Raw genomic sequence first — 12,739 nt, forward strand, 5'->3', positions numbered from 1 at the left:
TATTCACATCCTGTTCCGTCCAGATGTGTCCGGATCCCAGAATTCCAAGTGGCGGAAGTTCATTGACCGCCATATTGGGACACCCAAGTGATGGGTGTCTCAATATGGAAATTGCTGGTGGTACCAGCCTCTTGCGCAGTACCACCAGCAGAACACAATCGCAACACACACACACTCTCACACTGTATATGCCGGTCACATTAAAGGGGTTTTTAACACGAACAAAAGTTCATTTTAAAAATTGTCTGTGTCTGAGCAGGTACGGAGCATATCACATCAAGAGAGGAAGCAAAAGACAATACTAACATCACAGCAGGGGATCAAAGAGGATTCATTTTGTGAGGTAAAATATTTCACTGACTGTTTTTAAACAATATTTTACCTTACAAAATGTATCCTCTGCGATCTCCTGCGGTAATGTCAGTGTTGTCTTTTGCATCCTCCCCTGCCCAGGAGATGTGGTATGCTCTGTACACGGTCATACACAGGGGTGAGAGAGACAGAGCACAGGGGGGAGACAGCTCAAACGGGACAGCACATGAGGAGAAAACACTGCACAGGAAGGAGAGAGACAGCAGACAAGGGTGATAGCACATGGGGTAGACAGGTCAAAGAAGAGTGCACAGACGGGAGAAGTCAACACATGGGGAAAGAGAGAGTGCTGTGGGTGAGCACATGGGGGGGGAGATTCTCAACTCTGCAAAGCCTGTCCCCATCGTGACATTACCGCCCTCCCGATGCGATAGCATTGTGCCTACACCTAGTGTTTCTATATATCTGCCTGCAGATTCTTGTGACTGCTTGTTTTTTGTAGACCAGTTGACGTTTTTATTGGTACCATTTTCAGGCACATAATATTTTGATGAACAAAAAACAGTAATTCAGGATTTGCTTGTGGGGGGGGGGAGGGGGTGCCGTTCACCATGTAATAAAAGTAATAAGACCACCTTATTCTTCGGATCTGTATGATTAAAGCAATAACACATTTATATAATTGTTTTTATTTTGGTTCTTTTACACAATAAAAACTATTCTATGGAAAAAAAAGAATTTTTTTTTTTTTTTTGTTTTAGATAAAAAGTGTATTGGTATATTTTTCTCTTTTTTTTGTTTATTTTGTGACTTTTATCTTTAAATATTTTTACAATTTTTTTTTTTTACTTTCTTACTTAGTCCGTCTATGGGACTTTAACTTTCATGGCTCTAATTGCTGGTATAATGCATATAAAAATAAAGGTGGATTTTCTGTCTTCATGTTTTGCATTGCAGAAGTAGTGCATTATCTATGCGATCAACAGATCATGTGTTCAAGATTCTGTGCAGGAATAATTACTATTGTAAGAGAGGATAACTATAATCTTCATTTTAAAGTTTGTGTTTGAAAACAAAGAAACCTTTTTTCCCAATAAAAAGCTTGGTAGTAAAAATAAAAAACACACCAAGAAAAGCATCTCCAGTATGACCACATCCATAAGGACCAATACAATAAAAATAGATATTTAATTTATTTAGGCAGTTCTATCAGCTCTGTTCATTCTGTTTCACATAAAAAATTATCAAAAAGATATATGGAGCCCAAAATTGGTGGCATCTATAAAACGTACAGCTCTGTAAGCAAGAAATGGCTCTCACAATATGATGCAAAAATGCTATTTATATCTATCTGTTACTTCGCTAGGGGGGTCTGACTCTGCTCTCTTCCAGATTAGCTGACTGAGAGGGGCCCCAACCAACCATCCTCTGCATTGTTGGAGTCATTTGCCTGGTACTGCGGCTCTGCAGCTTTGTTCCAATCAGATGAACAGAATGGAAGTGCAATGCCAGGCACAGCCAGAACAAATGTGGAGCGCTGTGCCCAGTGAACAGTTGGGGGTACTCCGGCAGTCCCTCCACTCAGCTAACTGGTGAGGATGTGGAGCGTTTCATCCCCTCCGTTCTGGTATTGATGGGACATTCAATCAGTCAGGATCCTCAGTCTCTTTTCTATGCCTTTTTATTGTGTACATTAGGGGGCAGTGTTGAGCTTAATGCTTACCTTCTGCATACTGTGCAAGTTATATTCTTTTAGCTATTCTTCATCTTTTTCTCCCATTCCAGGTTACCTCTGTACAGAAATCAAATCGGGACCTACAGCAAGCAGAGCTTGTGAACCACTGTCTGAAAAACATGAAGTGGGTGGAGGATCTCTTTGAAAAATTTGGTGAACTTTTTAGCAGGGTGGCACAGACATGCTCTTAAAGTTTGACTTTTTTTATTGAATTTCCTCAGCATCCTCACCACTTTTTTTTTTTTTTTTTTTTTTTTTTTTTTTTTTATAATAATAATCTTTCACAACTCTCCCAGTGTATCCCCCTCCCCTGAAATTACTCTAACAGGCAAAAAAAGAGACCAGAGACTGCTGACATACACAGGACTGGCTGATCTCTGCAGCTTGCCGGTGACTACATCGCCATCTCACACCTACGGAGAGTGACTACCCGGGAGACCAGCAGCACGTTTCTCCCCATGTTCTGTAAACTGTTGCCTATTGCATATTTCTTTTCCAGACAAAATGATACAGCATGCACTAAACTATAGAATTCATTACTCCATCACCTATAGCGTTAACACTTAAACTGCTTCACCACTTTTTGCCCTTTTGTCTCTAAAAATGAGAGGAAAAAATGGGGACAAAAATCCCTCACTTCTCGATCTTACCCCATTTTCCTCCCATGGTAAAAAAGACAAGAAAGTATAATCTGGAGGCACAGGAGCAATATTTGAGTTTATAATTTCCCGGTCATCACATTTACAATATTGTACATTTTGTAAAACAGAGTTTTGCAATACATCACTTTATGATAGCCACAATGATTTAAAAAAAAAAAAAAAAAAAAACGGTAGAAAAAAAAAATCTTTCTGCTTTATGGACTCCTTTTACAAGTTTCTTTTAGTTCAGACGACTGAACATGGAGTTGGTGCAATCCTTTGACTGCTTTTTGTGACAAATTATATTATAATGGATAAAAATGACATTAACTATTTTCCCTGTTTTGAAGAAAACTATTTTCCTTTATACTGTGTTTTTTTTCTTTGAGGAAAAAAAAACAATTGTACATTTTATCTCACGAATAGTTGTATTTTTCACAGAGAAAATATTGTGGTTATAATTCTGTTTCCTGGGTCTTTGTAATAATACAGCTTCCTGTTGTGTTTTTCTTTTCTTTTTTTTTTTCTTTTTGAATTTTTTTTTTTTTTTGTTCTTTTAAGTAAATCCTCTTTTATTTACTTGTTGATTTCACATTGTATGCAATATATCTTAAGCAATGCTTCTATCCCCTCCTCCCACCTAGATGTTAGCTGCAGTTTTAACCGGCAAAATGTATAGCAGGTTACTATAGTTTTTACAATGTAGACGATGCAACCAATTTTCTGATCCTTGGAAATAAATGACTTAACATGTATTTGATGAATTGAGCCTTGATTGCCAAACTTTCAATCTTCCGTGTTCATTTCTTGCCCCCTTTACTTTCATATCAGCGTGCCATTTGCTAAACACAGAGGGCCACAAAATAAGAGAGTGTTCATCAATTTGAGAGTCTTTTCCAGGGTGGCACACAAAGGTTCACCCACCTAATGTCCAGTCTTAACTGCTAATTGGTGGTCACTGAATATCCTCTTTGGACAGGCATGCAGAACCATTAGTACTGGATCGCTGCGTGCATATAGGCTGCCATTGTCGTGGACTTTGCAGGGCGTCTTTACTCAGGAAGATTTGATGCCAAAAACGATGATTTTTGGGGGGCAAACCAAAAGATCTCTTTACCCAACAGTATTTTTTTCCCTTGCAGATTGGAACCGTGTTTTTTTCTTTTCCAAACCTTCTGTCAATTCTTTCAGCTTTTTTTGTAGCTTTTTCACCCATTCAATTGAAAAACACAAGTAAAGACATATCAAAAACTTGCATATGTTATGCAGTATTTTTTCTACCAACACTCTGGTTATTAGTTTTTAAAAAAATCGCCAAATTATCGGTTTTCAACTGAAGAAATGATGAATGATCATACAGGGATGACTAAAACAGTATTAGGAGGCTGTGGTCCAATTCCCATTAAGATATTAATGGTAATATTCCTTTTTTTGTATGTCAGTAGGCTTTATGGTGCTCTCCTATTTTTTTTAAGTGTATTTTAATGATGACCAGCTTGTGTTCCATGTAGTCTAGGATTTCCTACCTTTTCAATAGAGCAGGTGCCTCCAGCCACCCTGTCCGGCCGGTGCCTCCAGCCACCCTGTCCGGCCGGTGCCTCCAGCCACCCTGTCCGGCCGGTGCCTCCAGCCACCCTGTCCGGCCGGTGCCTGCAGCCACCCTGTCCGGCCGGTGCCTGCAGCCACCCTGTCCGGCCGGTGCTTCCAGCCACCGTTTAGTGACACGCAGTATTGACAATGGTGTTGTCCATCATTTATTCATACGTTTGTAAGAGAAATAGGAAAGAAAATTAAAAAACGTTTGTGGAATACAAGTACGATATGTACTAAAATGGACGATGGGTGCGCTGACAGAACATTGCCTGCATTTAGATGTCTGTTTTTCTCGTACAAGTTTCCTTGTTTTTCCCGAAAAAAAGCCTAACTATTGTAATGTATGTTGCTGTTCACATGCTGTGTATTTTTGTTGAGTGATTGGTCCATATAAAATCACAGGGAAATGTGCAATTTTAATCCAAGTCTCCGATCAAACCAATGCAAGTACATGGGTCGGTGAAAAAAATCAGGCAGCACTCAGATGCCGTTTATCTGTTTTTAACGGACTGTTAGATATGAGAAACATAAGAAAACGTCATGTTCTCATTAAAAAAAAAAAACTGATGAAACTGACAAAACTGATGTTCAAAACTGGCACTGACCAAAGTGACACTGATGAATCTTGGACCGATAGTGTTTATCTATACTCGTGAATCTTGGATGGCTTTTTGCACATGAGAAATATCACTGACATCTGAATGAGCCCTTCATCAGAGCAAGGAGCAGCCTAGGTCAGTAGAAGTGTTTGATATTTGCTCCATTACCTTGATTTCTCACATGCACACTCTGCCCATCCAATATTGTATTTTGATCCCTAATTCATTGTGTAATAAGGGCTCAGGATCTCTGAGTAAAGAGCCCAATGAGTTGGACTCATTGGTAAGCTGATCCTGTGATAAAGGTCTGGGTCTACCAACAAAGACCCGAGCTATGCGCCACCCTAGTTCTGCGTACCACCATTAATCACAGAGCATGAACCCTCTCAAGTTGTAAAGTCTTATTTCACAATATTTATAGTTGTTCATCAGAGAAGGAAAATAACATCAAGTTTGGTCAATTCTGCCTTTGTATTGTGGCTTTACCTGGATCTCATCTGGTCTTTTTCTTTTCGGGACTTTCCAGTGCCACAATTCCTTCATTACCACAGGAGTCTACAATACAGGTGTTGTCTCACTCAACGTGAGATTTACTACAGCATAACTGTGCCAAAAGTGCTGCACTGCAGATGTCGTAATTAACCTGCATATATCTGTTCTGGAATAAGGAGTCTGACATTTCATTCGCTTATTTGATAACATAAAATATGGAAAAACAAAGGATTCTTTGTCACAGCAATGGGCAAAACGCAGTCTTCAGTGATGCGATTGTTATCTGATCTTGTTGTGTTTGGTTGAATAGTGTTTATGTACAGTTGGAGCAGACTTATTGCACTTGAGGACTGTACAGACAGTAGGGATACAACTGGAGTCATCAAAATGAGGCAAACACTGAAAATGTCCCTCTGATGCCTGAATCAAAATTTTACTTGGTTTAATGGATTTTCCTACATGAATTAAAGGGGTATTCCTAGGAGATGATAAATAAAATGTACTGTCCCTCCCCTCAAATTATAATGATGAGCAGCAGTTCTAATATCTTTATAACACTTGTAATTCAGTGTGACGGGGGCTGCTCCTCACTTCTCCCACCCCCCTTTCCGTTTGCAGCTCCCAGCTGTTCTATCTAGAGAAACAGCAATTATCAGGAGACTGATAACAGCGTGCAGCTGCACATTGCTGTAATGTTCCTGACGGAGGGGTGAGCAGTGAAGAGCAGCTCCCTTAACCCGTTTGATAAAATGGGACGTAAACCCCAGATCAAAAAACAAACATTCTTCAGATCCTCTGCAAACCAAGTAGCAACTAGAGTTGAGCGAATTTGTTCAAGTTAGTTTCAAAATACGATAGGCAGAGAATATTATTTTTGCAACATTCGTCAAGCACAGCCGAACATCATTAGTCAGTGGGAGTAGAAATTACCGAATATGTTCGGAACTGATCATCAAACATACATTTGGCACGAATGGGGTACCAATTTGGCAAATTCATATTTGGCAACCAAATCCAAACAAATTCGCTCAACTCTAGTAGCAACCCATCAGGTTCCTGCTGTTTTTTTTCTTTTCCTTTTAGACTTTAGAAAATAGATTGCTATGGGCACCATTTCTGTTTTTGTCTTTACTAGTTTCTATATGTAAATCCATAATGCCCGCTATAGCTGCCTCCGTCATAAATTTTCCATAAAGTAAAAAAAATGTATTCTTACCGGTTAACTTTATTTGTGACTTTTTAGTGCAAAATGTCAAATTATACAAAATATCTAACATGCCGTAGATACTCGAGTACAAGCCGACCCGAGTATAAGCCGAAGCACCTAATTTTGCCACGGAAAACTGGGTAAGCTCATTGACTCAAGTATAAGCCGGATATGCATTGTCTCCTCATCCCTATCGTGGTATGCATGGCTCCCCCGTCCTGTTCCTGTCCTGGTATGAATGGCTCCCCCCCCGTCCTGTCCTGATATGCATAGCTCCCCCTCCCCCCCCCCCCCCCCCCCGTCCTGGTATGCCTTACTCCCCCCACCCCCCCGTCCTGTCCTGGTGCTTGGCTCCCCCCGTCCTGTCCTGGTATGGATGGTTCCTATATAAAGAAAAAAAACTCACCTTCCACGTGCCCTCGCAGCATCTTGTTGGTCCCAGTGCCAGCAGCTCTTCCTGTGCCGAGCGATCACGTGGCCCCGCTCATTAAGGTAATGAATATTCCCTCCACGCCTATACGCCTATGGGAGTGGAGAGTTGTGCATATTCATTACCTTAATGAGCAGGGCCACGTGTTTGCGTGGATGTTGCGAGGGTGCACAGTAGGGTAAGTAGGATATGTTCTGGAAGTGGCTGCTGCGTGTGTCACTGTGCATGCTATAAGAGAAATTAATATTCATTTCTCTTTAGCAACAGCACAGGCTTTACCCACAGCCGGAGGCCCCTGCCTCTGTCAACCGATGCTCCCCGTCGGCTTTCTGGACAATTGACTCGTATATAAGCCAAGGGGGTACGTTTTCAACAGAAAAAAAAATATGCTGAATAACTCGGCTTATGCCCAAGTATATGCGGTATATAAAATCACTCCTGTGCGATAGGACTGCACATTTGCAAACAATTTTGCCAATTTTTAAAAAAAATCTCAAATTAGGAATCAGTCTAAACCCCCGTCCGCAATAGCAAAAATAAGAAAAAAGTGCATACAAAATACTTTAAAAAAGCTGCCAGTTAACCCCTTAACTTCCAATGACTGACACAGTCCGTCATTGGACGCCTCCTTCTGTTTGGTGCGGGCTGCCGTGATGAGCCAGCACCTTTTCCAGGACATTACAACTGATCTGATCAACTGACCTGTGCCCAGAACAGCTGTGATTGATATCGCGATTCACCCGTGACTGTTAACATGTTAAATGCCGCTGTCAAACTCTGACAGCGGCATTTAACTTCCACGCACAGGAAGCGCATCCTTTCCTCCTCCCATCGGCGCCCGTGTCGTATGACTGCGGGTCGCAGACGGGTTGGCATGACAACCCTGGTCAGGAGAAGACCCCTGTCGTCATTGCCAATCGTTATGAACGCCGCCAGGTGGTCGGCGCTCATAGCAAGTGAGCATTTCTGATACATAGAGCAGGGCTGCAGCCCTCTACGTATCAGGGGCAATCGGACAAGTGCAGAGTCTTGTCTCCCATGGAGGCTATTGAAACATGCAAAAAGTAAAAAAGCCAGATTACTTACCTTGTAATGCTCTTTTAGTGAGTCCACAACAGCACTCACTGGAGAGAGGGATCCGCCCCATAGGAACAGGAAACCTGCAGAAAATAAAAGGGGGCGGTCCGCCTCTCCTCCACGGTTGGATTTCAGAGTGCCAGGAGGGGACCGCCAAGTATTAGGCAGAATACTATTATTTTATGTTTAAACTTATTCACTCTATATTTAAGAAAAAGTACTCAATTTGTACGTGCTGTATTTCAGGGAGGGAAGTGAGTGGGTGCTCTTTTGGACTCACTAAAAGAGCATTACCGGTAAGTAATCCAGCTTTTTACCCTTCGCCATGACAGCACCCACTGGAGAGATTTTTAGAGACCACATCACCTGGGGGGGGACCACCATGCTGATGACAGTCCTGCCAAAGTCTAGGTCAGAAGCTGACGAGAGGTCAAGCCTATAGTGATTATAGAAGGTAGGAGGAGCCTACATGTGGCCTCAATTGGGACATCTCCCTTTTCGGACCAGGAGGATGCCATAGCTCTAGTAGAATGCGCTCTAATGCCCCTGGAGGATTTTCATTTCTCGCGGAGTAAGCCAGCCGGATAGCGTCCCTGATCCACTGGGATATGGTTCCCCTCGTGATTCCAAACCCCTTGCGATCCTGGAAGAATGAACAGAGCCCTACACTGCCTCCAACTCCTAGTCCTTTCAATGTATTTTAATAATATTCTCCTGACATCCAGGGTGTGAAATTTCTGTTCAGGAGTGGAGGGGTCCCTAAAGAAGGTGGGGAGAAGTATTGTGATCTAAGAAATTTTCCTGTTACCTTAGGAAGGTACGAGGGGTCTGGTTTTAAAATCAACTCCTGAAATGTCAGTAGGAAAGGTGGATCCATGGATAGAGCTTGAATGTCACTGACTCTCCTAGCAGATGTTAGTGCTACTAAGAGGGCTGTTTTGAGTAACAGGTATTTTGGGGATACTGTATCTATTGGTTCAGAAGGAGGATCTGTTAGTGTCCAGGACCAGGTTTAAATCCCAGGGAGGAACTCTGGGTATGTGAACGGGACTGATCCATTCACAAAGAATACAGAAAGAGAAGAAATTCGAAGTGCACCTGAAGAAACAGAGGAATGGAGACATGTGACCCAGAGAAGCAGGAGGCAGTCAGCACCCATACTTCTCAGGAACCAGTACCAGGCTCTCGCGCAGGAAAACTATGAAGAAATACATCAGGATAAGACTTTGCCCACAAACAACAACGTTGTACGCCTTCAGAGTCCTCCTGGATGGAGAAAGAAAGATGTTGTGAAGAAGAAACGGAGAGTGGTGGTCATGGGGGATTCCCTGTTGAGAGGAACAGAGGCCGCTATCTGCAGACCGGATATAACTTCATGAGAAATGTGCTGTCTTCCAGGTGCAAAAATTAAAGATGTGTCTGACAGGATATCAGGACTATTCAGACCTACAGATGACTACCCATTCCTGCTACTACATGTGGGGACAAATGACACCGCAAGAAACGACCTGGAATCCATCTGCAGAGACTTTGAAGACTTAGGCAAGAAAGTGAAAGAACTGGGAGCGCAGGTGGTCTTCTCTTCCATCCTCCCAGTGGATGGCCATGGAACAAGGAGGTGGAATAAGATTCTGCAGGTGAACAACTGGCTACGTCGATGGTGCCGTCAGCAACGATTTGGATATATGGATCATTGAGTGAATTACCTTTACGATGGACTACTTGCTAGAGATGGGGTGCACCTTACGAAGACTGGAAAACATGTATTTGGAAGTCGCCTTGCTACACTTGTAAGGAGAGCTTTAAACTAGAACAACATGAGAAGGGAAGCAAAAGACCAGAAAAAGCCATTCACCTGACAAATGCTATTGAGAACTCTGCTATTAGAAGTGGAAAGGAAGAACAAAGACAAAAGAATCTAATTAATAAAAATATTGGAGAAAGAGAAACCAATCACAAACTAAAATGTTTCTATACTAATGCACAAAGCATGGGCAACAAACAAGGAGAATTGGAACTACTAACACAGGAAAAGAAATGATGTCATTGGAATCACTGAGACTTGGTGGGACAATACACATGATTGGAATACAAGACTAGAAGGATACAACTTATTTGCAAGAAACAGACTTGATAAACGAGGAGGGGGTGTCGCATTGTATGTTAGAAATGCGTATATCTGCACAGAGATTGAAGCTTCAGAGACTGGGAGTTCTGTGGAAACTGTTTGGGTAAGAATACAAGGGCAGAACAATGGAAAGGACACCATTGTAGGCATTTACTACAGACCGCCTGTGCAAGCTGAAGATATGGATGAACTCTTTATGCATCAAATGGCCAAGTTCTCCAAAAAATATGACATAGTTGTTATGGGAGATTTCAACTATCCAGACAGTTTTGCCTGAGAGAGATTCCCAACAAATAACAGGTCAAGGAAATTCTTATCCTCTCTTGCTGACAACTTTATCTTCCAAAAGGTAGGGGAGAAAACAAGGGGAACTGCTACCTTGGATCTAAGCCTTATACACAGGGAGGAAATGGTTGAGGAGGTAAAAGTGGCTGGGACCCTAGGAGGTAGGAACCATGCTATTATAGAATTTTGGATAACTAGAGGCGGAAGACCTGTGAAGACTCGGACGTCAAGGTTAGATTTCAGAAAGGCAGATTTTAAGGGATTCAGAAAGAGAATTGGAGGGATCCAATGGCTGGATATCCTTAAAGACAAAAATGTCCAGGAAGGATGGGAAATCTTGAAAAATGAAATTCTCAAAGCACAATTATTAACAATTCCGAAAAGAGGGAAGAATAGGAAGCATTTAAGGAAACCAGGATGGATGAACACAGATCTTAAGCACATGCTAAAAAGGAAGAAAAAAAGTTTATAAAATGGAAAGAGGGAGGCATTTCTAAAGAAGAATATAATGCTGTCTGCAGAACCTGCAGGGCACAAATCAGATTATCTAAAGGTGACAATGAATTGAGGCTTGCAAGAGATGTCAAAAGCAATAATAAAGGATTTTGGGGATATGTCAAAAGTAAAAGAAAAGTCAAAGATGCTATAGGATTTTTACAGGATGAAAATGATGAAATGGTAAGACAGGATGTTGAGAAGGCCGAACTTTTAAATTCCTATTTTGCATGTTTTCTCTCAGAAAGGAAATGTAACATCAACTGTTCTTCACTGTCCTATTAAGGGAATAGAAGAATCCAGGATATCTATTAACAGAAAGATAGTGAGGAAACACTTAGCTAACCTAAATGAATTCAAGTCTCCAGGTCCATATGAATTACACCCCAGAGTACTGAAGGAGATAGCAGAAGAAATTTTTTAACCCTTCTCCATAATCTTTAAAAATTCTTGGAGAACAGGAGAAGTCCCAGAAGACTAGAGAAGAGCAAATGTTGTTCCTATCTTCAAAAAGTGGAAAAAGGTGGACCCAGGCAACTATAGGCCGGTGAGTCTGACTTCTATACCAGGAAAGATCTTTGAACAAATTATTAAACATGTATGTCAGTACCTGGATAAGAATGAAGTGATTAAACAGAGTCAGCATGGGTTTGTAACTAATAAGTCATGTCAGACTAACTTAATTTCCTTCTATGATGGAATCACTGATTGGGTGGATCACGGAAATGCTGTAGATATAGTATATCTTGACTTCAGCAAAGCATTTGACAAAGTATCTCATGCAATCCTTATTGAAAAAATGACTAAGTATGGAATCGACAAGGCAACTGTTAGGTGGATTCATAACTGGCTTAGTTATCGGACCCAAAGAGTGGTCGTAAATGGTTGCACATCCAGTTGGAAGAATGTCTCAAGTGGGGTACCACAGGGCTCTGTCCTGGGCCCTGTATTGTTCAACATCTTTATCAATGATTTAGATGAAGGAATTGAGGGTAAACTGATTAAATTTTCTGATGACACAAAGCTAGGAGGGATAGCTAATACTAGAGAAGAGAGAGAGGATTCAAAAAGATATAAATAAACTGGAGAAGTGGGCAGCAAGTAACAATGGTTTTTAACAGGGAAAAATGCAAAGTACTACATCTGGGCAATAAAAATGAAAAAAGCATATACAGAATGGGAGGAATAGGGCTAGGCAACAGCACATGTGAAAAAGACTTGGGTATACTAATAGATCACAGACTGAATATGAGTCAACAGTGTGATGCAGCAGCAAAAAAGGCAAATGCAATTCTAGGATGTATTAACAGAAGCATACAGTCTAGATCACGTGAAGTCATTATTTCCCTCTACTCCTCTTTGGTCAGACCTCATGTGGAATATTGTGTCCAGTTTTGGGCACCACATTTTAAAAAAGACATCAACAAACTGGAGCAAGTTCAGAAAAGAGCGACCAGAATGGTGACCGGTCTGCAAACCCTGTTTTATGAGGAAAGGTTGCAGGATTTGGGAATGTTTAGTTTGCAAAAGAGAAGACTGAGAGGAGACTTAATAGCTGTCTACAAATATCTAAAGGGCTTTCACATTGTAGAAGGATCAACTTTATTCTCATTTGCACAAGGAAAGACTAGAAGCAATGGGATGAAACTGAATGGGAGGAGACACAGATTAAATATTAGAAAAAACTTTTTGACAGAGTGATTAATGAGTGGAACAAGCTGCCATGAGAAGTGGTGAGTTCTCCT

The 12,739-nt window shown here is 41.3% G+C and overlaps 1 protein-coding gene across 3 annotated transcripts in view; it reads left to right on the plus strand.

Moving 5' to 3' along the window:
- Nucleotides 1-3,443, plus strand: part of QSER1 (glutamine and serine rich 1) — a 146,988-nt gene extending 143,545 nt beyond the window's left edge. For 2 of the 3 annotated variants that reach the window (XM_073576333.1, XM_073576335.1), the window contains exon 13: nucleotides 2,098-3,443. In XM_073576333.1, the coding sequence (XP_073432434.1) occupies nucleotides 2,098-2,238 (141 nt within the window). In that variant the 3' untranslated portion in view covers nucleotides 2,239-3,443. Of the gene's footprint in view, nucleotides 1-259; nucleotides 865-2,097 lie in introns of those variants that run through there. The other variant, XM_073576334.1, reaches the window with a different exon arrangement.
- Nucleotides 3,444-12,739: the final 9,296 nt, after the last annotated feature.

The sequence above is a fragment of the Dendrobates tinctorius genome, unplaced genomic scaffold (assembly GCF_039654945.1).
Source record: "Dendrobates tinctorius isolate UK_male_01 unplaced genomic scaffold, ASM3965494v1 ptg000048l, whole genome shotgun sequence".
NCBI lineage: Eukaryota > Metazoa > Chordata > Amphibia > Anura > Dendrobatidae > Dendrobates > Dendrobates tinctorius.